This window comes from Gobio gobio, assembly GCF_949357685.1.
Source record: "Gobio gobio genome assembly, chromosome: 11".
Taxonomy (NCBI): domain Eukaryota; kingdom Metazoa; phylum Chordata; class Actinopteri; order Cypriniformes; family Gobionidae; genus Gobio; species Gobio gobio.
The window spans coordinates 7,230,592-7,256,055 of record NC_137104.1 but is presented as its reverse complement, the minus strand read 5'-3'; the positions used below and the strand labels follow the sequence as shown (position 1 = coordinate 7,256,055).

General features: G+C 38.8%; 1 protein-coding gene across 1 annotated transcript in view; it reads left to right on the top strand.

Annotated features, from left to right (window-relative positions):
* clasp2 (cytoplasmic linker associated protein 2) overlaps positions 1–25,464 on the top strand; it is a 92,666-nt gene that overhangs the window by 56,490 nt on the left and 10,712 nt on the right. Inside the window, 20 exon segments of the mRNA XM_079829306.1 lie at positions 262–290; positions 292–430; positions 643–684; positions 1,407–1,514; positions 3,979–4,041; positions 4,548–4,654; positions 6,692–6,715; positions 6,842–7,089; positions 7,198–7,261; positions 9,430–9,486; positions 12,181–12,344; positions 12,463–12,541; positions 16,760–16,903; positions 17,040–17,183; positions 18,849–18,958; positions 20,866–21,016; positions 21,849–22,050; positions 22,176–22,369; positions 22,468–22,596; positions 24,653–24,859. Of these exon segments, the coding sequence (XP_079685432.1) occupies positions 262–290; positions 292–430; positions 643–684; positions 1,407–1,514; positions 3,979–4,041; positions 4,548–4,654; positions 6,692–6,715; positions 6,842–7,089; positions 7,198–7,261; positions 9,430–9,486; positions 12,181–12,344; positions 12,463–12,541; positions 16,760–16,903; positions 17,040–17,183; positions 18,849–18,958; positions 20,866–21,016; positions 21,849–22,050; positions 22,176–22,369; positions 22,468–22,596; positions 24,653–24,859 (2,405 nt within the window).

Genomic DNA, 25,464 nt, shown 5'->3' with positions numbered 1-25,464 from the left:
TGTCATCTGTATCTGTGATTGTGACTGTAGTGTGAATTATTGCTGTCTGGATAAACAAGAAAATATCAGCATAGCTATTAGGATTAGTTGTTGGTGATGTTTGAGTTTGGCTTTGGTGGACAGTACTGTAATTTGTGCTGTTTATTATGTACAAAGCAGTTTGTGTATGCATATAAAAACAGTTATTGGTAGGATGTGATACATTTTTAGTGGTCTGTCATTCTCAGTTCTTTTGTCTCTTCATTTTCTGTATATTTACAGCGGGTTCTCGATCGGGTTCCCCAGGCCGGGGTTTTGACCAGTACGGCTCTGAGCACGCTCAGTACGGGAGCTCAGCGTGTGAGTGCGGCTCCGGGCTCCCACCGCCGCAGCAGGATCCCACGCAGTCAAGGCTGCAGTCGAGACTCCAGCCCCACCCGCCTGTCTGTTGGTAAGCTCTGGTTTCTGTCTGTGACCGTGAGAATCTCCTCAGTTATGTTTTCTCTCTGATGAATAAAGTCGTCTTTATCAATGAGTGTCCATTGAATCTGTTGGCACATAAGATCATAAAGTGTTGCAATTGGCCCCAAGACTTCAGTAGGTCTTAACATAAATGGGTGACAGTGTTCTTACCAAAACTGAAATGTTTTCTTTCAATCAAAGCGCCTTCAAACATCAGCCACATCTACAATGGATCAAAAGGAGGTATGACTCTTTTTTTTTTTTTTTTTTTTTTGCCTTGGTCTCCACAAGCCATCCCATAATGATAATCCGTCTGCCTGTCTAAGCTGGGGCTGTCATCCTAATGGTGTTTCATGCTGGAAGTTGTGCTGTGTTGCGTGTAATACGCTGCTTTGGGAAAGCAGAACATGCCGTCTCATTAACCTGCTGGGTCTTACCTTGCCTGCTGTGATGTTAAACCCCACAGCTTGGTGCTGATCTTTGCAAAATAAATAAATGAATGAATTTAATGAAGTCCATCTCATGAATGCAGATGAACGTTGAACATTGGTTAAGAGGCCGGATATAAAAGCAAATATCCAGACCTGCCACCTCCCATATAATAACATTCACCCTTCAACTAACACTTTAATTGTTCGTCCTGTCAGTTAATGTCTGCTACTTATCAATTCCTTTAATGTGGAATTCGTGCATGGACTCTAGAAATATTGACTTTTTATATGTTGTCTTCCTGCTTATTTTATGTGAGGTTCCTCAGGGCTCTGTATTGGGCCCTCTTTTTCCCCCCAAAAAAGTACCCCTTGCTTGTCATTTCACTGCTTAACAATACTCCATGTAATAGCTACAGCTATTCCTTCTGTATTTCTCCTACTTTGTCTGTCTGTTATACCCTCCAATGTCTCTGTTCTTCTTTATCTTTTTTTTCTCTCTGCTCTTTTCTTGGTGTTTTCTTGGGGGTGGGTCAGCGAGGGGTAGTCGTATACCACGGCCTAGCGTGAGTCAGGGCTGCAGTCGTGAGGCCAGTCGAGAGAGCAGCAGAGACACCAGCCCTGTGCGCTCCTTCACGCCGCTCGGTGAGTAACCACGGCAACCATTTCATCTACCAGGACCAATCAGCTTCAACACAGCAGGGGCCTAAACGTTTAGACAAGATCATGCCATGTTGAAAAATGAATCCTCCTTTGCTTCATTTGAAACTGGAAGCCAAGCTTTTGCACATTTTGCTCTTTGCTGGACTCGGGTTGCTTAAAATTTTTGCAGCTGCCAAACACGAATGTTTATACTGCTCTGCTGGCACACATTGTATTAAGAAATGTGAGGTTAAAATCCCTCACATGGTTCAGCTTGGCCAGGATGCAGTTTTCTCCTGCCCTTGTTTTTTTTCGCCTCATCTTACATGGTGAACATTACTGATGGATGCTGACGAGCTTTGTCTGAGATGGTCTGTAAATGCAGCACACCAGAGAAAAGTTATCATAAAGGAAAAACCTCAGACAGGAATTTAGTGTTGTCAGAAGTACCGACCATGATACCAAGTCGGTACTGAAATTTTAAAAATGTGACTCTTTGAGCGCTGTTGAGCGGAATCGTAAACACCCCTGATTGCCCATCGTGCTCACGCGCTCATCAAATATGTCTGTGATTGGCTACAATGACCAGCGCTTCAAAAACATGTTGTAAATATTCATCAATGCCGCTTTTCACAGAGTGTTTGCACAGACACACACAGGAGCGTGTGAATGCAGGCGCCCATCAGCCTAACGGTCCGCTGGTCAACGCCTGCTTGTGCTTTCAAATAGGGATGGGCGTATCGATATGAAGTATCGATATATAGATACGGATGTGAGCATCAAAAAGTATCGATACTCAAATAAAAATATTGATAATGTGTTTTTTTTTCTGTAATTTAGTTTATTTAAAGAGATTATTTTATGCATGCAATATGAATAACCTATATTACTGAATAGTTGTGTGTAGTATAGGACCATTTTCATGCTCATCTGAACCATGATCTGAACCCACGCAAATGCTGCAAGACAGAACCAGTCAATCACAAAGAGAGCGTTCACACACTGAAGACACTGGGCTGCGTTTCCCAAAACTATCATAAGAAACCATTGATGCTTTTGAAAACGCAGCCCAGAACAATACTCATCAGAACACAGAAAAAATGTGTTTGAGTTATTTCACAATAAACAAATAGAAATTGTAGCCTACATAGTGCAATTACACTCTTTAAATTTAATGTTAAAAGTCTATATTGATCATGTTCTATTCTGTAACTAATGTTAATATAAATAAGGTTGCATTTTAGGGGTGCAACATCCTGTCACTGGCAGTCCCTTATGAAAATGAACATTTATTTTTTACTACAGTGACCATAGTTCAACTAGTATTTGTACATTTCCATGGTTACCACTACAAGTAAACGTATTTTCGTGTGTAAACAAAAATATGATCTAATAAGTTGCAATTAACGCATATTGAATGTTAAAATACCTTTCAAATATGATGTTAAGTGGGTATCTTTACCCATTTTACTCTTAGTAATTTTAATCATTTATTCAATTTAATAATTAAAAAGTTAAATTTAGAAGTATCGTATCGATATCGGTGGTACTGGCCTTGAAAGTATCGGTATCGTATCGTATCGAAAACAAAAAAAGGGGGTGTCGCCCATCCCTACTTTCAAACGCTCCCGCTCCTGCTTTCAAAACACTTTCAAACACTTCCGTGTGCTTTCAAATGCTCCCGTGCGTTGATCATTGTAGCCAATCACAGGCACATCCGATGAGCGCATGAACACAATGGCCAGTTAGAGGTGTTTACGATTACAGCTCAACAGCACTCAAAGCGTCACATTTTTAAAATTTCAGTACCGACTTGGTATCGCGGTCGGTACTTTTGACAACACTACATGAATTATTAGGAATAACCCCAATAGTCAACATGAATTTAATGCTTTTTTTAAATGCACATTCGTCATCAATACCTACCATACTTTGTTTTTATCTCTTGTTGAATATCCTGTTTTGCACAAAAATGTCATATAAGGAAGAAACATAGTTTGTGAATGCATTTCTTGTTGACCATTACATAAGTATAAAGCACTACGTTTGACAGACATAAATATGTGCAAGCTTTCTGACAAATAGCTGTAGCTCTCAATGTACCACAAATGCATAATGCCACTTTATGCATACTTTTTTTAAGAATCAACATTTTCAGTTCACATGTATTTTGAGTGGCACAAAGTTGAATAAAGATAAGAACATTTAAGATGTTAGGAATGACGCATTTAAAACTGCCCAGATGAAAGTGTGAAAATATTCCTGCTGTTATGCAGAACTGGACTAATATCCTTCAGCACTGACACTTGAAGTGTGCGAAATGTGTGTGTCACAGCGGGGCATGCGTGTGTTTGGTGATGGCACATTCTCACATTACTGCTAATTGGGAGTTTCTCTGGTGAGCTCTAACACTCGCCTGGTTATTTACGCCTGTGTGCTTGTTTGCATTCTTGTGTGTGTGTTGCAGCATCCCGCCATTATTCGCGCTCAACTGGTGCTCTTCATGCCCCAGATGCCTTCGGGGCAGCAGGTGAACTGTCACCCCAGCGGCTCAGGACTCTTTTCAAAAACTTTTTTTTTTAAAGTCATTGTCACTTTTTGAATTTTAGTTTTTCCATCTCATCCTTCTGCTTCTTTCAGTTTAGCCTCCATCGGAGCTGCATGCTTTAAGTTTAGTTTTAGTCATAACAACCGTTCCTCCCATTACCTCGATAACAACCGTATTCAAGTAGATCCATGTGGAACGCCTTTCACAGTGTCACTTATGATTTTTTTTCCTGAATTTAACCAGTTTTTTTCCATGTGTCTTTGTTTTTGGAATTGTTTGTTGTTGTTGTTTGGGCATTTGTGGTTATTTTTCATAAATGTTTTATATTGTGATTTTTCATCTAATCTCTGTGTTTGTTTTATTGGTGTATTATTTTAATTGACTGCTCAGTATTGATAAAATCACTGCATGCGTTTTTTTGTTTGGACCTGTAGGTGTTTTATTTGTATTTGTGGATGTGTGTGTAAAACGTGTGATGTGTGTTGTAGGTTCTGGGTTGGGTATGTCTCAGTCCAGTCGTCTCTCATCTTCAGTCAGTGCCATGAGAGTGCTCAACACTGGATCAGACGTCGAGGAAGCCCTGGCCGATGCTCTGGTACATATACAGTCACACACAGGAACTCTGCTTACACCCCACATATAAGTTTACATGCCCAGAATCTCATGTTTAGCCATTTAAAAAAGATAAATCATTGTTTTGTTTATATATAGCATTCAAAAGTTTGAGGCGAGCAAGTTTTTTAAACAAATTATTACTTTTATTCAGCAAGGATGCATTACATTGGTTAATGTTATATATTTTGAACTTTTTGTTAATCAAAGAACCCTGAATTTTTATTTTCAAGGTTTCCACAAAAATATGAAGCAGCACAACAGGTTTTAACATTGATCATAATAATAATAAGAATCATATTGTTATTATAATCTCTGAAGGATCATGTGACTGAACATGTAAATAAAGTAATTGCTGCTGTAAATTAAATTTTGTTCACAATAATATTTGACAATAGTGCTGTTTTTACTATATTTTAATCAAATAAAGGCAGCCATGGTGAGCATAAAGGCCTGTGCACACTGGGACAATTATCGCCAGCGTTTTTCAAGATGTTTTTCGGCGTGTCTTTATGTTCACACACAATCGATTTTTACTGGTGATTTGCAGAGTGAACGTGCAAATTTAGTAGATGGCACTCCCAGTACACAAGGTGGTGCTGCTCCACTTTACACTTCTGACACTCGCTTGTCACACAGAAGAAGAAGAGAGACAGTATTTACATGCTTGCCAAAATCATTCACATGCTGCGTCCCAATTCGCCTACTTATACTACGTCCTAAAAGTATGTACACTTTTTGTGAAGAAAAAGTACATACTTTTGAGTGTGTAGCAGAAAAGTATGCAAGCTTTGGGACATACTACTTCGTCATCTTTAACGGACTCTGTTGCTTAGTTACGTGCGTCCCGTCACCGTTTAAACTGCCCTGTCAATCATCGTCACAGTTCAAATCCTCCACATTCAATTTAATTATCCGTATCGGAGAGAAATGTAGTCGCACGTTGATCTGCCATTCGTGGGTCTTTAATGTAGAAACTCCTCTCATGTGTTTGCAAAGTTAATGGCCAAACATATCATTACAAAAGTTCACAATGCTGCTGCAGGTGAAATATAATGTGGCTTACATTGAATAAATATCTTTTCGTCAGGTTAAATACTGATAATTTTTCACTCAAGTCCCTTTATCTAATCCTCTCTACTTAGCCGTCAGACTTGCGTAACCGTCATGTTTGTAGTTTTTTAACACTTTTTATCCGCGTTTGTAGTTCTCGCAATGGGTTGTGGGCAATATCAGCCATTAGAGTGCGCATCGATCTGCACTTCGAATTCTGACCGGAAATAGTAGACCATCCGGGAATCTTTGGAATCCTCTTTTCAGCATACTACGATTTGGGACATACTAATTATTTTTTCAAATACTATTTAGTACGGATAGTATGCGAATTGGGACGCGGCAACACACTTTTTTCTAACTGGCGAGCAGCATTAGCCGCTCATCTTTTTTGTCTACCTACTTCCTCTTCGTTGTATCAATGTGTGCTCGCTCGGCAAACCCGTTTTGTGCTTGAGCGCCACCAGTGGTGTTTTACTGTTACTTCAGCAGCTCCAGGCACGTGAACTAAAGCGCTGATCTCATTGGTCGGCCAGTTTTTAACGTGCTGCATCAAAACAAAAAACAAACTTAAAGCATTTCTAAAAAAAAAAGACGCTTTTTCACCTGGCGTTTTGCACGTCGGTGTGCATACTCAAATTGGCGCCCTTTGTTAAGTCATAAGGCGTTAAACACGCGCAAAAATCGTCCCAGCATGAACAGGCCTTAAGAGACTACTTTCAAAAAAACTGAAATTTACCAACCCCAAACTTTTGAATGGTAGTTTATATACTGTATATTCATGCTCTTGTCAAAAGTACTGATCCATACAGTTGTTTTTACTATACATATCTAACACATTGTGCAAACCTATGGAAAGAACTGTACTCATAAGATTCACATAACCATTGTATCATGTGCTAAATGTCTGTCTTTAACTCGTCTATCATGCTTTAACTTCAACCTTTGGCTTTATCAATGCTGCCAGCTATTAGGAGATATGCGGGGCAAGGTTAGTCTGTCTGGCTTTCTGTCTGTCTCTGCATTAAAGCTGATGTTAAACTTAAATTTTCACAGTCTTGTCTGTTTAATTCATGCCTAAAATGATCATTTGGATTTCGTTTTTTGTTTTTCTAAGCAGAAGAAACCAGCTCGGCGGCGGTATGACACCTATGGGATGTACTCGGACGATGATGCAAATAGCGACGCCTCCAGCGCGTGTTCAGAGCGTTCGTACAGCTCCCGGAACGGCAGTATTCCCACGTATATGCGGCAGACTGAGGACGTGGCCGAAGTGCTCAATCGCTGTGCCTCTGCCAACTGGTCTGAGAGAAAAGAAGGGCTGATGGGATTACAGGCGTTGCTGAAAAACCAGCGAACTCTCAGGTGACACTTTCTCATTTTTCTCATATTGGCTGATTTTTGTTTTATATATAAATAAACTCCATGTTCAATACAAGTTTGTTTTTAATAAGTTCTTTCTATCGGTTTCAGCCGTGTTGAGCTGAAGAGGTTATGTGAAATTTTCACCAGGATGTTTGCAGACCCACACAGCAAGGTACCTTCGCATGCCGCTTTCAAACACACACGAACTCACACACTCCTTGGGACATAAACAAGCATGAACTCTTGCATCACACAAAACTGCTTGACTGTATCGGATTCTGCCTCACCCACAGCCCATATTCTCGCCACAGACTCACAGATCCACACTCTCGGGCATGTGCAGTGTACACTAACTCTCGGGTTGAAGACCGTGGCTAATCGCATGGTTTGGTTTGAATGGATTTCTGATTACAGAAAAATTAAAAGCTTGTCTTTTTACAACCACTGCAACGCCAGGCCAAACTTCCTCCAGAGCTTTCCTCTCTTTCATGCTTGCACTCACGCATACACATACTGGGACTGTCACAATTCCCAAAAAATACACCTTAAAGGGATAGTTCATATTTAATTCTGTCATTAATTAATCACCTTCAAACCTTTGTTCATCTTCGGAACACAAATGATGAAATCTGAGAGCTCTCTGAACCACCAGCCACGTCATTGCAACTTTCAAGGTCCAGAAAGGTAGTAAAGACGTTAAAATCGTCCATGTGACTACAGTGGTTTAACCTTAATTTTATGAAGCAACGAGAATATTTTTTGTGAGTAAATACAGTGCAGCACTTCCTAGTTCTTCGTCATAACGTCTCTACGCCGGCCTACCCTTGGTCGATGCTGTTCACTTGAGCACCACGGCGGATGCATGTGATACTGACGCCGATCTGTCGCAGATCTCGAAAGCGCTGTATTTACTATGTCAATAGTGTGGAGACTGGCACAGACAAGAAGAAATTGTTGAATAAAATTGTATTTTTATTTTTAAAAATTGTTATTTTGGGGGGGTTTTGCACACAAAAAATATTCTTGTCGCTTCATAAAATTAAGGGTGAACCACTGGAGTCGCATGGACTATTTTAACGATGTCTTTCCTACCTTTTTGGGCATTGAAATGGTTTATTTAAAAGCTGTCTACGGAGGGGTCAGAGAGCTCTTGGATGTCATCAAAAATATCTTACTTTGTATTCCGAAGATGAACGAAGGTCTTGTGAGTTTGGAACAACATGAGGGTGAGTAATTAATGACAGAATTTAAATTTTTGGGTGAACTATCGCTTTAAATGATCAATTTCATTCAAATCGTTAGACATGAGGATTCACACATCAGAGTTCAATATAGCATTGTTTCAGTATAGACCATAGACTGTAAAAAAGATGGACAACGCCCCTTCACTATCTTCTATTGGAGAAAAGTGAAGCCGCCAAAGTCCGAATATGGTGCCGATTTGGGACCCGAGTCTGCGCTGTAGAAAACGCGGGACCCAAGTCTGCACAGTAGAGAGCAGGAAGTAGCAAGTAGAGGAAGTAGAGTAGATATCAAAACCCCACCCACAATCCCACAGTATCTGTTAGCTGGTGTGAAATCAACAGCTGTGGAAATGTAGAAATTAAAGCTAAAGCTCCAATCTTCTCCCGAAAATCCCGGAAAAATCCGTTGGCGCTTCAATGACAACTTCACTCAGAGAAGCTGTCAATCACAGCTGTCAATCATGACGTCTCACCCCCGTTTTTATAGCATCAAATAACTAACTAAAACCAAACTTATTTAAAAAAAAAAATGAACGCTTGAACTTACCTCAGCATTATAAAAACTACCTACAATTACAGAAGCCATCTTTGGGGGAAATTTTTTTAAGTGTAATTTGATTGTTTAGTTTGTCTTGCGTCACATTAGAATACATGGAGGGGCGGGGGTTATGAGCTATACTGGGACCAACCACATGGGGGCGATCGAGATGCTTTGGCTTCACTTTTCAGGACGTGTGCGGAACGCTTGTTCTAGAGACAGATTTCAGTATTAGAGTTGACGTTTGAGTTGGCATCTAGTGTCTTTTTTTATATAAATGTAAACAATTACGTCTTAAAAAAAAAAAAGATAGGATAATCTAAATTGCGGAACACCACCTTCAAACGCATCAGGAAAGGTACAGAATTCCTACGACTTTGACAGCCCAGTCCTACACGCACACAGACTAACCCGAGTTTGAGGTGTCTCTCTTTCTCTGGCTTATAACGTTTCCCTGGAACCTCCTTCTGGCATTCTCTATCTTGTCGGGTAGGCCGTAGCTCCCCCCCATATATCTGATTGCAGGGCTCATGGCCCGCCACTCTTTCCGATTTGCAGCGTGACTCCAGAGGCTTCGGCACGGCAGAATCCGGTATCAGTTCTGCCTCTTTTAAGGTACAAAAGTCATTCTCGCAATCCTGTCCAACATGATTATATTCTACAGCCCCCAGATCTGTTCCTCAATGGTCTGGAAAACCCTGGATCCTTTTTTGTGGATATTGTGAAACTATGGATATATAAATGACAAAATATGTTTGTTTATTTTACCTTTTTCCCCAGATTATATTGGTCTTTTATGGTCTTGTTTTATTGGGGAGCATTATTTATCTTTATTTATCTTTCTTTTACATTTTCAAAATAATTTCCATAGTTTGGTACAAAAACATGTTTAAATTTTAAAATGAAATGATTTTCTCATTTTAAAGGTACGCTATGTAACTTTTGGCCCCGCTAGCGGTTAAAAACAAAACGGCACGCATTTTGCGGCAGAACATTGTTTTGGTTGTGCTTCGGCTCTGCGTAACTGTCCGGATGAATATGGTTCTTCTACTGCTCCAAAAACATTCAGTACTAGAGATATAACCAGTTTAGATGTAAAGGATCTCAAGCTGACTATCTGAAGATGTGACTGTAGTGTTACTGTTACAACAACCGTAATGAAATGAGCCTTCACAATAGATGATGCTTTACATGAACTCTGTTAGAGAGCTACATAAGACAGTTTATCTGTTCAGTAAATACCTCACTCACCTGTTGAGTAATTAAAACGTCATCATCTCCACGTCGCTTCAAATCCTTCAGTTCTCACCATCTCAGAAAAGCCCAAGCCGATGTTGATTCTCGTTTTATTACGAGGGTTGTCGCATTCCCTTTTTTGCCAGCAGACTCTCCTCTGTTTGGCATTTGTTTAAATTCCCCGGATGTTTGAGATTTAGCTGCTCCATGTCAACCTTTCTTGCTTGTTGTGACAACTAATCTCTGCCACTCCCACACCGGACACGTGTCAAAGCAGCCGGAGAAACTTCTCGCTATTTACGGATCTGACGAGACACACGGGCGAGTGAAGTATGCAATTTCCAGTGAAGACCATCTCGTCAGGTCTATAATCATCATCATCATCATCATCATCTTTATTTATTTGAGCATCTTAGTTCCACAAAGTTCAACATAGTAACAAGTTTCAACCCAATAGGCGAAACCAAAGAATGATACATGCACAAATAATTAAGTAAAATAAAATTAAAAAAAAGAATGTGGATATGATGCTCAAAAGGAGTAGGCATAAGCTTAAGCTTATTGACGCCCTACCCCCTTTTATACATTTGAGCAGTAGAGACATTTATTATAATCAATAAGACAGTTGCCACATATTTGTTGTCTTATTCCAGTGACTATACAATCAACAATATTAACTCACAACCATTCTGCTAATTCTAAAGTATTTAATATAAACACTTATATTATAAGCATACCATAGCGAATCGGTGTATGAAGGATTGAATTTTTGACAAAAAAAAAGTTACATAGTGTACCTTTTCATTTTAATTTTTTCAATTTCATGTTGTTCCAAAAATGGTCCCACAGATGGTAAATCTTTATCTTTTTATATGTTTTTATGGAAATTCACCAGTGTGTTTGTTTCTTTTCATGCCTTTCCCTGTGGTGGAACTGTAGAGAGTAAGTCTGGTTAACTTCTGTGCACATTTTTTCCCCCATTTTATTTGTCTGCTTGTTTTTTGTGCCATGTCTATATCCAGAAACTGTGAGATGCTGCTCTAGTAAATAGATGGAAAGCATTTATTCAGTTTTTGGCTGTGTTTGGGACTGAGCACTAACAGGGCAATCCACTTTACTAATATACTAATCAGTAACAAAATAGGATGATGAATATGTGATGTCTAACAGATGACAAAGATGTTGTTGATCCTGCTATTAATCTGTGGCTTCGCTGTTAACTAATCAAGTATATCTAAAAAGTGTCTATTGTAAACATCAATATCCCATCAGTAATCTGAATGCTTAATGTTTCAGAATATCGGATGTAATGTAACAATTAGCATGCAGTTTCTTTATTTTTATGTTGCATTTATGATTTTAAACAGACAAATCTTCATTTTTTTTCCCCCCAAGTAGGTAACTAACTTAGTAGTGCCTTTATCATATAAGGAAACTGATGGTTGAATCATAGTGTGCCATTTAAAATCACTTGATTCTCTTGCATACAAACAAGAATTTTTAAATATTCCATGGGTATCAATGGATTTTTGTTAACTTTCAGTTTCCCATATTACTATTAATAATATATAGAGAGAGACTATTAGAGTTGCACAATTAATCGTTAAAAGATCACAATCTCGATTCAAACACCCATGTGACCTTATTACTAAATAACAACGATTTGGCTATGTCAAGTAAACCTTTGATAACTACAATCACGCTACATTCAACTCTGAAAGAGATCATTCAATCAAAATAGAGTAAATCACTCCATAACTTGACGCTTCATATAAAGATTGTCAATTAAATTGTTACACCAATAGGGGGGGGGGGGGGGGGGTGTTTATATCTTGCTTATCACAGTTTCAGATGAAGATGACATCGGCACTGCTTAAACATTTTCCCTACTTGGAGAAAAAAAACTCATTGCAACATTAATATTTTCCATAATTATCTCTAACAAATGAACATTGACTGAACAAGATGGATGCATGAATCAAAACGGATTACTTCTGTACATATTCATGCGTTTTTGTTCATTTATTGATTTAACTTTTGATGTGTACTACTCCTGCTGTTTATTTTGCACAGGTGTTCAGCATGTTTCTGGAGACGCTTGTGGACTTCATCGTGGTTCATAAGGAGGATCTGCAGGACTGGCTCTTTGTGCTGCTCACACAACTGCTGAAGAAAATGGGAGCAGACCTGCTCGGCTCAGTACAAGCCAAAGTACAGAAAGCCCTAGACGTCACAAGGTGTGTTGCATTGAAAAATGGGAAGCTGTTACACTTTATTTCCATTAGTCCACGTTAGACATTCTACTAACTATAAGTAACTTTGCAACTACTTTATTTCTCTTGTGCCCGTCTTCAGAGAATCTTTCCCGAATGATCTGCAGTTCACTATCCTGATGAGATTCACAGTTGACCAAACACAGACACCAAACTTAAAGGTAAGTGCTTTTTTTTTTTTTTTTACTGACACTGTATGTTCTCACTGTGTGGATGAGTGAATCGGACTGCCAGTTTCGTGTAACACAGATCGTGGCTGTCAGGTCTTGCTTATGTGCTTGCTTTGGCGTTTCTACAGGATGTCATGTGCTGGCTTAATGTACCCCTCCATATAAAAGCTCATGCAAACCACAAGGACATTGTTTTGCATAAGAATCTCCAACCTCTACCTCAGTGTTTCCTGCACCGCAGCTCAATATGAAGAGTTTTAGTTGTTGCATTGCTATTGCGAATTTGTGAACCAGTCGCTCAATTGGTACCGTTCTTATTAATGAATGAACTTGTTTTGACAGTTTTTTTTCTTTTTACAATACTAAAAATGCACATTTTTGTGTTGTATTGGTAGGGTTCCAAAGTTATTTTAATAGTATTTATTAACATTTGTATTAGGTTGTATTTTAATATTTTCATTTATCATTTTTAGTAGGTTTTTTCATTTTAAGGTTTTAATTTGAGTAATTTTGGTGCTTCAACTTAAGCTTAATTTATTTCAGTTTGTTGCCAAGCCAAAAGTTTTAATAGTTTTAATTCACAATAATAACAGAGAGCATTACATGACAATCTATTGATAAATGTGGGGGAAAAAAAATCAGAAAGTTTCAGAGTTTAACTCTTGAATAAAAACAATTATATGTGGTTAAGGTGTCCATGTAACAGTATAATTATACATTTAATTAATGAGTAAGATTAATTAATAGGGTTAGGATTAGGGTTTGGTTTAGGGTTAGTTGTAGTGTTGTGAATCGTCACTGGTCTCACGATTTCATTCAATTACGATTATCATGTATCATGATAATCAATTATGAGTTGCATCCTCAATTTTCAATATTACTGCACATGGCTACATTTTGAATATAAGCAATCAGATATATGATTTTTTTTATTTTATCTGCTCCAAGAAAATACACTTACTGAATGTAGCAAACATCAAACACAGCTTAAGTCTGAACCTAGCCGATGACAGGCGCATTTAGAACTAACAAACACTAAATAAATAAATACTAAAAGCGCATGAAAATGTCAAGTAGTGAACTTAAAGGGACAGTTCACCCCAAAAATCCCATGATTTACTCACCCTCAAGTCATCCTAGGTGTGTATGACATTCTTCTTTCAGACGAACATAATCAGAGTTATATTAAAAATGTCCTGGCTAATCCAAGCTTTATAATGGCAGTGAATTGTTGCTTCGTTTTTGAAGTCCATAAAAGTGCATCTATCCATCATATAACTGCTCCACGCGGCTCCGGGATGTTAATAAAGACCTTCTGAAGCGAATCATATATAATATCCATATTTAAAACTTTATAAAGTAAAATATCTAGCTTCCGCCAGATCACATAAAACCTAACTGGTGTGCAATGTCGTCAGACGTAGTGTAAGCAATTTGAACTGCGAGAGGCACTTCACTTTTTCCTTAAGTTGAATACAGAAGGCAATCTGGTGGAAGCTAGATAATCTACGTTATAACGTTTCAAATATGGATAGTTTTCTTACACAAATGCATGGCTTCGCTTCAGAAGGCCTTTATTAACCCCCCGGAGCCGTGTGGAGCAGTTATATGATGGATGGATGCACTTTTATGGACTTCATAAACGAAGCAACAATTCACTGCCATTATAAAGCTTGGATTAGCCAGGACTTTTTTAATATAAATATGATTGTATTCATCTGAAAGAAGAACGTCATACACACCTAGGATAATTTCAATTTTTGGGTGAACTATCCCTTTAAGTTACAATAATGCTCACACACTCACACGCATGCTGTAAATGTTAGAATAGTGGGTGCTTTTTTTTATTACTCACTTTTGGTTCTCGCCACCCTCTGGCATTTTATATAATAAAAATATATTACAGAATAATGTGAGGGAAACGTCAATAGGCTATAATCGATTATAGTCTATTACTGCATCGATGCAGACTCGTCCATGTCCGCATTGCGATGCAACGATTAATTTCGACACCCCTAGTTAGTTGCATCATTTATAATTATTACTACTGTAACTACACTGTAAAATAGCGTGTTACCAAAAATGTTACTATTTAGCTACATCTCCAGCTGCAACAATAAAATCCTGTAGGAAACACTGCCCTACACCAATCCCATAACCACATCTGCCCAACTCCCCTCTAACCAAACCATCTCCCTTTCATTTACCTCACATTCGGCATCGTTTTTCAGCAGTATTACCGCACCCTGTCCAGTTTTCTCCCCCTTATCTGGGCTCCCTTTCATTGATGTGCTCTCCCTCTCTCTCTCTGAAGCCGGGGAGAAGGCGCTGTTGCTGGTACGGGGGCGGGGCTATAGAATTGCTTCCCCTCAGAAAGCGACGGCATGCTTGCACACTGCAGGAAAATATCCAATTGTGGAACCAAGCAGTCCAGGTCAGTGAGACACAGGGGAAGCAATTCTGTAACCGCTAAAACCCCTCAGCTGAGCTAGCTCGACTTTTATCCCGCCGAAACCAGTTTCAGAAATAACCGACTCGCAAAATTCCATAATTTACAACTTCTACGGTTGTGATAAAAAAATAAAAATAAAAACTTTCGAAAGAGATTAATACTTTTAATTCAGCAAGGATGAGATAAATTGATCAAATTGACAGTATAGAAATGTATAATGTTGCATCACGGTTTCCACAAAATATGAAGCAGCACATCTGTTTTCAACACTGATAATAATAAAAAAAAATGTTTCTTGAGCAGCAAATCATCATATTAGAATTATTTCTAATGACACTGAAGAATATATTACGTTTCAAAATATATTCAAATGAAAAACAGCTATTTTAAATGTTAATAATATTTCACAATATTACTGTATTTTTTTTATTTAAATCAAATAAATGCGGCCTTGCTGAGTCAGTCAAGTCACCTTTATTTCTATAGCGCTTCTCACAACACAGATGCTTCAAAGCAGCTTTACGGTGATAGGAAATTAATTTTGTTTTAGAAGCAAAAGTAAGTTTTTGATTGATTAATTTCTGTTGTAAAAACTGATTTCGAAATGTAAAAATGCATGCAAAAAAATATATATTGCACAAAATGAAAACAATAATGTAAATAGTATTATTATTATTATTATAAGTGTGAATCAAAAAATTAAAAGCGCATTTTTAAAAAATAATTAAAAGCATAATTTCATCTCTTAAATGTCTTACTTTGTGTTTTGGTTATAATTTAGACTTATTTAAAAATCTAATTTCAGCTTTTTATCTCATAATTAGAGTTTTAAGTCATAATTTTTTATTTAAATCCAAAATATAGAATTTTTAAAGTCCGAATTTCAACTGTTCATCTCACAATTAATTAGCATGTCATATTTTTAACTTTTTATCTAATAACGAGGACTTTTAAAATCATATTTTCAACATTTTATCTTATAATTATGACTTAGTATGTCGTATTTTCAACTTTTTATCTCACTATTATGACTTTTAAAATCATGTTTTTGACTTTTTATCTAATAATGAGGATATTTAAAATCATATTTTCAACATTTTATCTCTTAATTATGACTTTATGATAATTGAAATGAGCTGATGAGTACTATAGTTGAATATTTAGTGTCCCCAACTGAGCAAGCCAAAAGGCAAAGGTGACAGAGTCGACGGTGGCAAGGAACCAAAACCCCATCAGGTGACATAATGGAGAAAAATAAACCTTGGGAGAAACCAGGCTCAGTCGGGGTGCCAGTTCTCCTCTGGCCAACGAACAAACAGTGTATGATTATGAGCTCTAAAGACTTCTTTCAAAAACATTAAAAAAGTCTTACTGACCCCAAACGTTTGAAAGGTAGTGTAGAAAGGGCTTTGTTTGGGAGAGGGGGACGTCAGGTGAACGAGAGTAGGGGCATCACAAATACACAAGCCTTTTGCCTTTGAAACGCTGTGCTGTGCCCAATCACACCCGTCATGCTCGCCCCAACTTCCCCCTGCTGTCTTGCTTCATTTGATGGATTTAAGAATAGCTGTGAATTTGTGTGCTTGTCTGTAACGGATGGACTGCAGCGTTAATGTGTTTGCTTGGTCTTTATGTGGAGAAGATTTAATGGAAGAGGGTTTGTGATTGAGGTAAAATGCTTTTGGAGTGAATGTTACTGACATAAAATGCCTTAGATGATTTGGTTACAGAGATGTAACATAAGAATGATGTTTCAGGTGAAGGTGGCCATATTGAAGTACATAGAAACGCTGACACTACAAATGGAGCCACAGGATTTTGTCAACTCAAGCGAAACCAGACTGGCAGTGTCACGTATCATTACATGGACCACCGAACCCAAGAGCTCGGATGTCAGAAAGGTACAAGACATTTGCTTATTACATAAAGGATATTTCAAATGTTTCTACATTTTCAGCTTTACATCATGAGCTCTCAGTTTATTTATAGTTTCGGTGTTGATTTGTTTTAAGGTCTAATAATGTGCTTTGATTACAGGCAGCGCAGTCGGTGTTGATCTCGCTGTTCCAGCTGAACACACCAGAGTTCACAATGCTTCTTGCTGCGCTACCGAAAACCTTTCAGGATGGAGCCACCAAATTGTTGCAGAACCACCTACGGAACACAGGCAATGCAGCCCAGGTGATTAACATTACATGTTTGGCCCCGTTTACACCTGGTATTAAAGGAACACTCCACTTTTTTTGAAAAAAGGCTCATTTTACAAGTCCCCTAGAGTTAAATAGTTGAGTTTTACCGTTTTTGAATTCATTCAGCCGATCTTTGTATCTGGCGGTAGCACTTTTAGCATAGCTAAGCATACATCATTGATTCTGATCAGTCCATTAGCATCTCATTAAAAAAACGACCAAAGACACTTTCAATATTTTTCCTATTTAAAACTTGACTCTTCTACAGTTACATTGTGTCCTACGACCAACTGAAAATGAAAAGTTGCGATTTTCTACACCTATATGGCTAGGAACTACTTTCTCATTCCTGCGTAATAGTCGTGGATCTCCGCGGCCGTACCATGGCTGCAGCAGCGCAATGATATTACGCAGCGCCTGAAAGTAGCCCAGCTAGGTAACTTTCAATGTGACCGGCACTAAGTTCGTGTAGTTGCAGAGAGAGTTTCAGGCTTGCAGCCGACAAATTGTGTTGTGGATTTAGCTGTGTGATTAGCCATGGTTCTGTGTGTTGTAAAGGGCTGTGATAGTAAGTCGAAGGTGTAAACTACCACCATGTTTCACAGAATACCAACGAATCATTGCGCTGCTGCAGCCATGGTACGGCCGCGAAGATCCGCGACTATTACGCAGGAATGAGAAAGTAGTTCCTAGCCATATAGGTGTAGAAAATCTCAACTTTTCATTTTCAGTTGGTCTTAGCACACAAATTAACTGTAGAAGAGTCAAGTTTTAAATAGGAAAAATATTGAAAGTGTCTTTGGTCATTTTTTGAATGAGATGCTAATGGACTGATCAGAATCAATGATGTATGCTAAGCTATGCTAAAAGTGCTACCGCCAGATACAAAGATCGGCTGAATGGATTCAAAAACGGTAAAACTCAGCTATTTAACTCTAGGGGACTTGTAAAATGAGCCTATTTTCAAAAAAAGTGGAGTGTTCCTTTAAGATGTGTTTTGGTCGATCGGATCACAAGTGAGACACTTTCTCATTCACACCTGGTGTTTAAATCTGTCACTTATATCCGCTTTCAACCACTTCTGTCCTGATTTCTTCGAGGGCAGGGTCTATGGGTGGGCAAATTTATGGATTTTGTTAGATCTTTCAGTCTAATGGACAAAATTAGCTTGCGCAGTTTACATATGAATGTGCCCGGAGACAGAGCATCAGCTTTCATTTCTGCTCTGACAGCCACAAGATCACACCGAACCCTGTGTGAGTGTGTGTTAGAAATCAGGAATGGTGAGAGAACATTGTGCTTGGTACGTTCTTCATCTTTAAACCAGACTTGTGTGTCCAGCCAACGTTTAAATCTTGTCTGGCTAGCGCGCTTCCCATAATGTTTACGCATTAGGTCAGCAGACGGTCTTTTGTCGCTGTTTGAACACATTAGACCACATGAGTGTTTACACTACGAAAACAATCCGGTCTAATGCATTTTACACTACCTCTGAAAGTGGTCGTTTTGGATCTGTTTACACCTTTATTTAGCGTCGTCCACTTGTGATCTGATCAGCCAAAACACATCTTAATACCAGGAGTAAACAGGGCCTTTAAGAACTGCTTCTGAACCACTTTTCTGTCAGCACTAAGACATGATTTTTTTCTTCTTGCAGGCTACAATGGGAAGCCCACTCACCCGACACACCCCAAGATCACCAGCTAGTTGGTCGAGCCCTTTAACATCCCCTACCAATACATCACAACACAACACACCTTCACCAAGGCACGCCACTGGGTCACAAACTACAAACATTGACTATAGCCCTTTTCGGATGGTAATTGTTTCGTGTGGGGTCGTAAGGTATTTTCAACATTTACAGGGGCTAGTGATTTTATTGCCGTCCGAATCCAGAATATCCGTGTTTTTCTCCCACCACCTGCGTAAAAATCCCCGGCCGAATTACCTACTGTTTTTAGACAAACACCAAGGTAGGGATGCACAATATTATCGGCACGACATCGGATTCGGTATGAAAAATTTTGCCGATATATAACGTGTTGAAATGAGCCTGCAATAACTCATGTGTGCAAGGAGTGCTATAGCGGTAAGATCATGTCAGCCGTGTGATCAATCTTGTGAAAACAAGAAAATACATTGCATGTATGGTGATTTATATTGACAGTTTTTAAATGCTGCCTTGAATTTGTGAATCAACGCAGGATTGCCAGGTTTTCACAACAAAACTAGCCCAAAACAAGCACAATCGCATCTCCCCACTCTCTAGCGCGCAGCCTCCGCAGCAGAATATTATATATAGCCTATTTAGTGGGGGCGCTGTTGTTATGTACACAATACACAAATAAATAGAAGTTGCTTCTTTTGCTGAATAAATAAAGCAGTAATGATGTCAAAGCACAAGCATGACACTTGTATATTAAATACTTTTATATACATCCGTTTATTAATCTGTAATAACATTTTATGAAATGGATGATGAAAAATAATCCAAAGAGCACTAAAATAATTGTATATTTTTTTTATTTGAAGCTAAATACAGCATCAACTGATGCCATGCCACCCCCACTTCATGTGCACAAACATTAAATCCAAAAATAAAATCATCTGTCTGAGATGAAAAATCACTGACTTCATTAGTCATTTTCAGCGCTTTTAATATACTCTTATTACAAAGAACTTTTTAACATTTATTTGTCTTTAACAAGTATCCTTTTAGTAAGGAGACCTCAGAAATCTGAAACCAGAATGGAAAAAAAATTTTTTGCTCAAAATGGTGGTTTCCATACAAAGGGAAAAAATAAACATATATCGGTATCGACATCGGCATCGGCCAACATTTGAAAGATTTAAAAGATATTGAAGTTTAAGTTGAAAAATATTGGCATATCGGCAAAAATCCAATATCGTGCATTCCTACACCAAGGTTGTGTGGTAATTTAATTGTCGTCCGAATCCACCTCTGAGTTTTCAAGAATATATCACTTCAAAATTCACTGTTTATATCCTTTTTGACCACTGCAGAGCACCGTACTGTTGCGCTTCGCTGTAATTTGGATTCGTTTTAAAGATCTAGCCTTTTATTACTGAAATGCTGGCAAGTATTTACAAGAGCAATACATTTCGTCACCGCTCAAAAAAGAAAAAAGAAAAGCACATAAACATTTAAAATGGGCCGTTATTACGGCAACAATTAAAAATGTTGAAATAACCGCAGCATTATAGTTAACTCATGTAAATAAGAGGCTTTATTAACTTATTTCCTCTCATTTCCATGTGGAATAAAATTACATCCTTTATTTTGAGATAAAATACAAGACAAAACAATTTGAACTATAATGTGCGTCTATACATCTTCCTATTTTTAAGTGGATTTAAATAATAATTTGGATATTATTTTCCTATTATTAAATTAAATTTGCATGTATTCTTATTATACCAAGCATATGACATTTTATTTACAGCATACAATCATGTTATTGACCACGTGAGCAGCGCGTTCCCAGGTGCGCTGTTTACTCCCCAAGTGTAAATGTATTTTTACGGACGTCCACGTGAGAAACTATTACCGTCCGAATAGGGCTATAGAGTCACTTAATAAATGCTGTAAATTGGGTTTTGTTGTTGTTTGCTCAGCATTTATACGTAACTAAAAATTCAATGTAATTTCACAGTGCATTTGATTACGATACCGAGAACATGAACTCTGAGGAGATCTACAGCTCCCTAAGAGGAGTCAGTCAGGCCATCCAGAACTTGAGCGTCCGCAGCCAAGAGGACATGACAGAGCCAGCGCGGAAAAGAGATGGAGATGGTGGAGAAGAGGTAAGTAAGGCAAGTTAAGTAGGAGATATTGTCAGCCAGTGGTGATCAAGTTTTTTTTAACATTCAAGCATGAAAACCTATTCTTGTAGAGCCCAAAAACAAAATCAAGACATTGTAAAAAGGCATAATAGGCTTTAATACATAATACCCTGTCAGTTGCAGTATTACCATTTTGCAGTATTGGTATTGTTAACTAAAAAAACTATTAGATATTAGAATAGTTTTCATGAATTGAAATTAAGATGAAATAAAATAAATTACAAATATTAGATGGATTTATTTCAGTTAGTTGCCAAAGGTACTAACTAAAATCTATAGTTATCTAAACAAAATCAACCTATATAGATTTTTTAAAATGACAAAAGCACAACAAAATTACATAAACTAAAATTAAAATGACACTTGAATATATGAAAATAATGGCTAATTCTAATCAAATGCTCAAATTAATATATTATAATAGTATATAAATTATACTAAAATAACACTTTTGAGATGGCTTGATATAAAAAGACAGCAGAGTAATATGAAAACACTGGTATTTTTCCATGGGCAATGGTGAAAAATACAGATAAGCACTTGTTAGATGGTGGTCCAGTGGGTTAAACCATGGAACTGATATGCAGAAGGTTGCTGGTTCGATCCCAGCGGTCATTACCAGTGTGTCCTTGAGCAAGGCACTTTACTCCATGTTGCTCCAGGGGGATTGTCCCTGTAAAAAGTAAGTCGCTTTGGATAAAAGCGTCTGCCAAATGCATAAATGTAAATGTATATAAAACTGTTTGACTTTTCGCTGCTGTGTTGAGTGTATTCTGAATGTGTCTCTTTACAGGGTTGTGATCAAACCACGGACTCTGGTCGGACGGCGCTGGATAACAAGACATCTCTGCTAAATACTATGCCGCTCCTCTCGTCGAGTCCCCGTCCAGCAAGGGAATACCAGCCAGTCAGCTACTCTGACTCCTCCTTCAGCTCCTCCCCTTTTAATAAAAGCCTGAAAGATGCAGACCCGGATGCCGAGTGCCTCACTGATGGTAATGCACTTCCATAACTGCTTGGTAAAGTGTATGCATGTAAACTCGTGTGTGTGTGTGTGTGTGTGTGTGTGTGTGTGTGTGTGTGTGTGGGTCTGACTTCCTTTCCGCTGATGGTGTTACAGACAGTGGTGTGGACCAGTCTGAGGTGGTTTCTGAGCTGCTAAAGGAGCTCTCGAATCACAGCGAACGAGTGGAAGAGAGGAAAGCCGCACTGTGTGAGCTAATGCGGCTGATCAGAGAAACACAACTGCATGTTTGGGACGAGCACTTCAAAACCATCCTCCTACTGCTCCTGGAAACACTTGGGGATGGAGAGGTGATTACAAACATACACTCACCGCTACTAACACACTCTAATGTGAGTCATTAAGACAACCAAATTTAGTTGCTGATCTTTATTTTTTTCTCTCTCAGCACGTCATTCGGGCATTAGCACTCCGGGTGTTGAAGGAAATCCTTAACAGGCAGCCGTGGCGCTTTAAAAACTATGCGGAACTCACCATTATGAAGACCCTGGAAGCACATAAAGACCCACACAAAGAGGTCAGGCGTCCCTAAAGGGATAGTTCACCCAAAAAGGAAAATTCTGTCATTTACTCACACTCATGTCATTTCAACCCCATAAGATTTTCGTTCATCTTCGGAGGATTTTTTAAAAACGATATCTGAGAGCTTTCTCTCCCTCCATTGATCGTCTATTCATCCAAAACTCTTCTTAAAGAGATTGTAAAATAAATCCAAGTCTTCTTGAGCTTTATATGATGAAAATATTACATTTAGGCTTGTATTCACATATAGCAGTGACTTCAAAGTGATGTCCAGCCTATGAAAATTGACATCTTCACCCTTCATTCAAATATTATTTAAAAATTGTTAAAGATTTTGTAACCACATTGCGTAGTTGTGCTTGAAGTCAATTGTTTTATTTGTGATAACTCAATGAAACATGCCAAATTGTCATATAAAGAAATAGTGAACATATGCAAAAACAAGAACCAAGTACATATTAATAACTGATTATGTTGTAGTCAATGTATGTTATTTGTGTTCCAAAGATGAAGGAAAGTCGGTTAGGCTTTATTTTAAGGTGTCCATGTTACAGTGTAATCATACACTCACCTAAAGGATTATTAGGAACACCTGTTCAATTTCTCATTAATGCAATTATCTAATCAACCAATCACATGGCAGTTGCTTCAATGCATTTAGGGGTGTGGTCCTGGTCAAGACAATCTCCTGAACTCCAAACTGAATGTCAAAATGGGAAAGAAAGGTGATTTAAGCAATTTTGAGCGTGACATGGTTGTTGGTGCCAGACGGGCCGGTCTGAGTATTTCATCTGCTCAGTTACTGGGATTTTCACGCACAACCATTTCTAGGGTTTACAAAGAATGGTGTGAAAAGGGAAAAGCATCCAGTATGCGGCAGTCCTGTGGGCGAAAATGCCTTGTTGATGCTAGAGGTCAGAGGAGAATGGGCCGACTGATTCAAGCTGATAGAAGAGCAACTTTGACTGAAATAACCACTCGTTACAACCGAGGTATGCAGCAAAGCATTTGTGAAGCCACAACACACACAACCTTGAGGCGGATGGGCTACAACAGCAGAAGACCCCACCGGGTACCACTCATCTCCACTACAAATAGGAAAAAGAGGCTACAATTTGCACAAGCTCACCAAAATTGGACAGTTGAAGACTGGAAAAATGTTGCCTGGTCTTATGAGTCTCGATTTCTGTTGAGACATTCAGATGGTAGAGTCAGAATTTGGCGTAAACAGAATGAGAACATGGATCCATCATGCCTTGTTACCACTGTGCAGGCTGGTGGTGGTGGTGTAATGGTGTGGGGGATGTTTTCTTGGCACACTTTAGGCCCCTTAGTGCCAATTGGGCGTCGTTTAAATGCCACGGCCTACCTGAGCATTGTTTCTGACCATGTCCATCCCTTTATGACCACCATGTCCCCATCCTCTGATGGCTACTTCCAGCAGGATAATGCACCATGTCACAAAGCTCCAATCATTTCAAATCAAGTTCACTGAACTAAAATGGCCCCCACAGTCACCAGATCTCAACCCAATAGAGCATCTTTGGGATGTGGTGGAACGGGAGCTTCGTGCCCTGGATGTGCATCCCACAAATCTCCATCAACTGCAAGATGCTCTCCTATCAATATGGGCCAACATTTCTAAAGAATGTTTTCAGCACCTTGTTGAATCAATGCCACGTAGAATTAAGGCAGTTCTGAAGGCGAAAGGGGGTCAAACACAGTATTAGTATGGTGTTCCTAATAATCCTTTAGGTGAGTGTACATTTAAGTACTGAGTAATAATAATTAACATGTATTTGCGTGTACGTACTTAGAGCAAGTTGCATGTAATTATGCACAATTTATAGTAATTACTACAGTAACTACATGTAACATGAGTTTGAAACGACATGAAGGTACGTAAATGAGGATAGAATTTTCTTTTTTGGGGGATATTTCCCTTTAACATGCACAAGATCACAGTTCACACAGACGTGAAGCAAGTAAGACTGACAACCCAAACGCAAATCTAAACCGAAGCACAAAATGTCCTTTTCTCTCTGTATCAGGTGGTGCGGGCAGCAGAAGAGTCGGCGTCCATGTTGGCGACCTCAATAAGTCCCGATCAGTGTATCAAGGTGCTGTGCCCCATCATCCAGTCGGCAGACTACCCTATCAACCTGGCTGCCATCAAGATGCTCACCAAAGTCATCGACCGGCTGCCCAAAGAAGGGCTCATTCAAATGCTCCCAGAGATCGTCCCTGGGCTCATTCAGGTAAATGCTGTATTTTATGTACACTACTTTATACAAAACAGATTGTTTCAAAGCAGCTGATACAGTGATACCAGGATTATGCATTTCAGTTGTTGTTCAGTGTTGATTCAGTTCCGTTGTGAAGATCATCAATTATTAAATTGGTTTTTCATCTATAAAGCAGTTCTGCAAAAAATGCCATCATCCAACTCAGTTCAGTTCTCATACAACAGCGTCAGCGCAGTCAGATCAATAATAGTGTTGAATGTTAAGTGTCCCCAACTAAGCAAACCAGAGGCGACAGTGGCAAGGAACCCAAACCCCATCAGGTGACAGAATGAAGAGAAAAACCTGGGGAGTCAGAGTTCAGATCGGGATCGGTAGCATTCAAATATTCATCCAGTTCCTTTTACTTGAAGATCAATTCATCACGCCGGTATGGAGCCGAAGCTGGTCATAGGGTCTGTGTGGAGGACCTGTCTGGTCTCTGTTGAAGATCTGTGCTGGTGACTGTCATGTCGACGAGGCCTTCACAGGGGATTGTCTAGTAGACACGTCCCTGCTGACATTCAGGGCTGCGTTTTGGTCGTGTCTAGGTGCAGGTCCACCATCTGATGTGGATACGG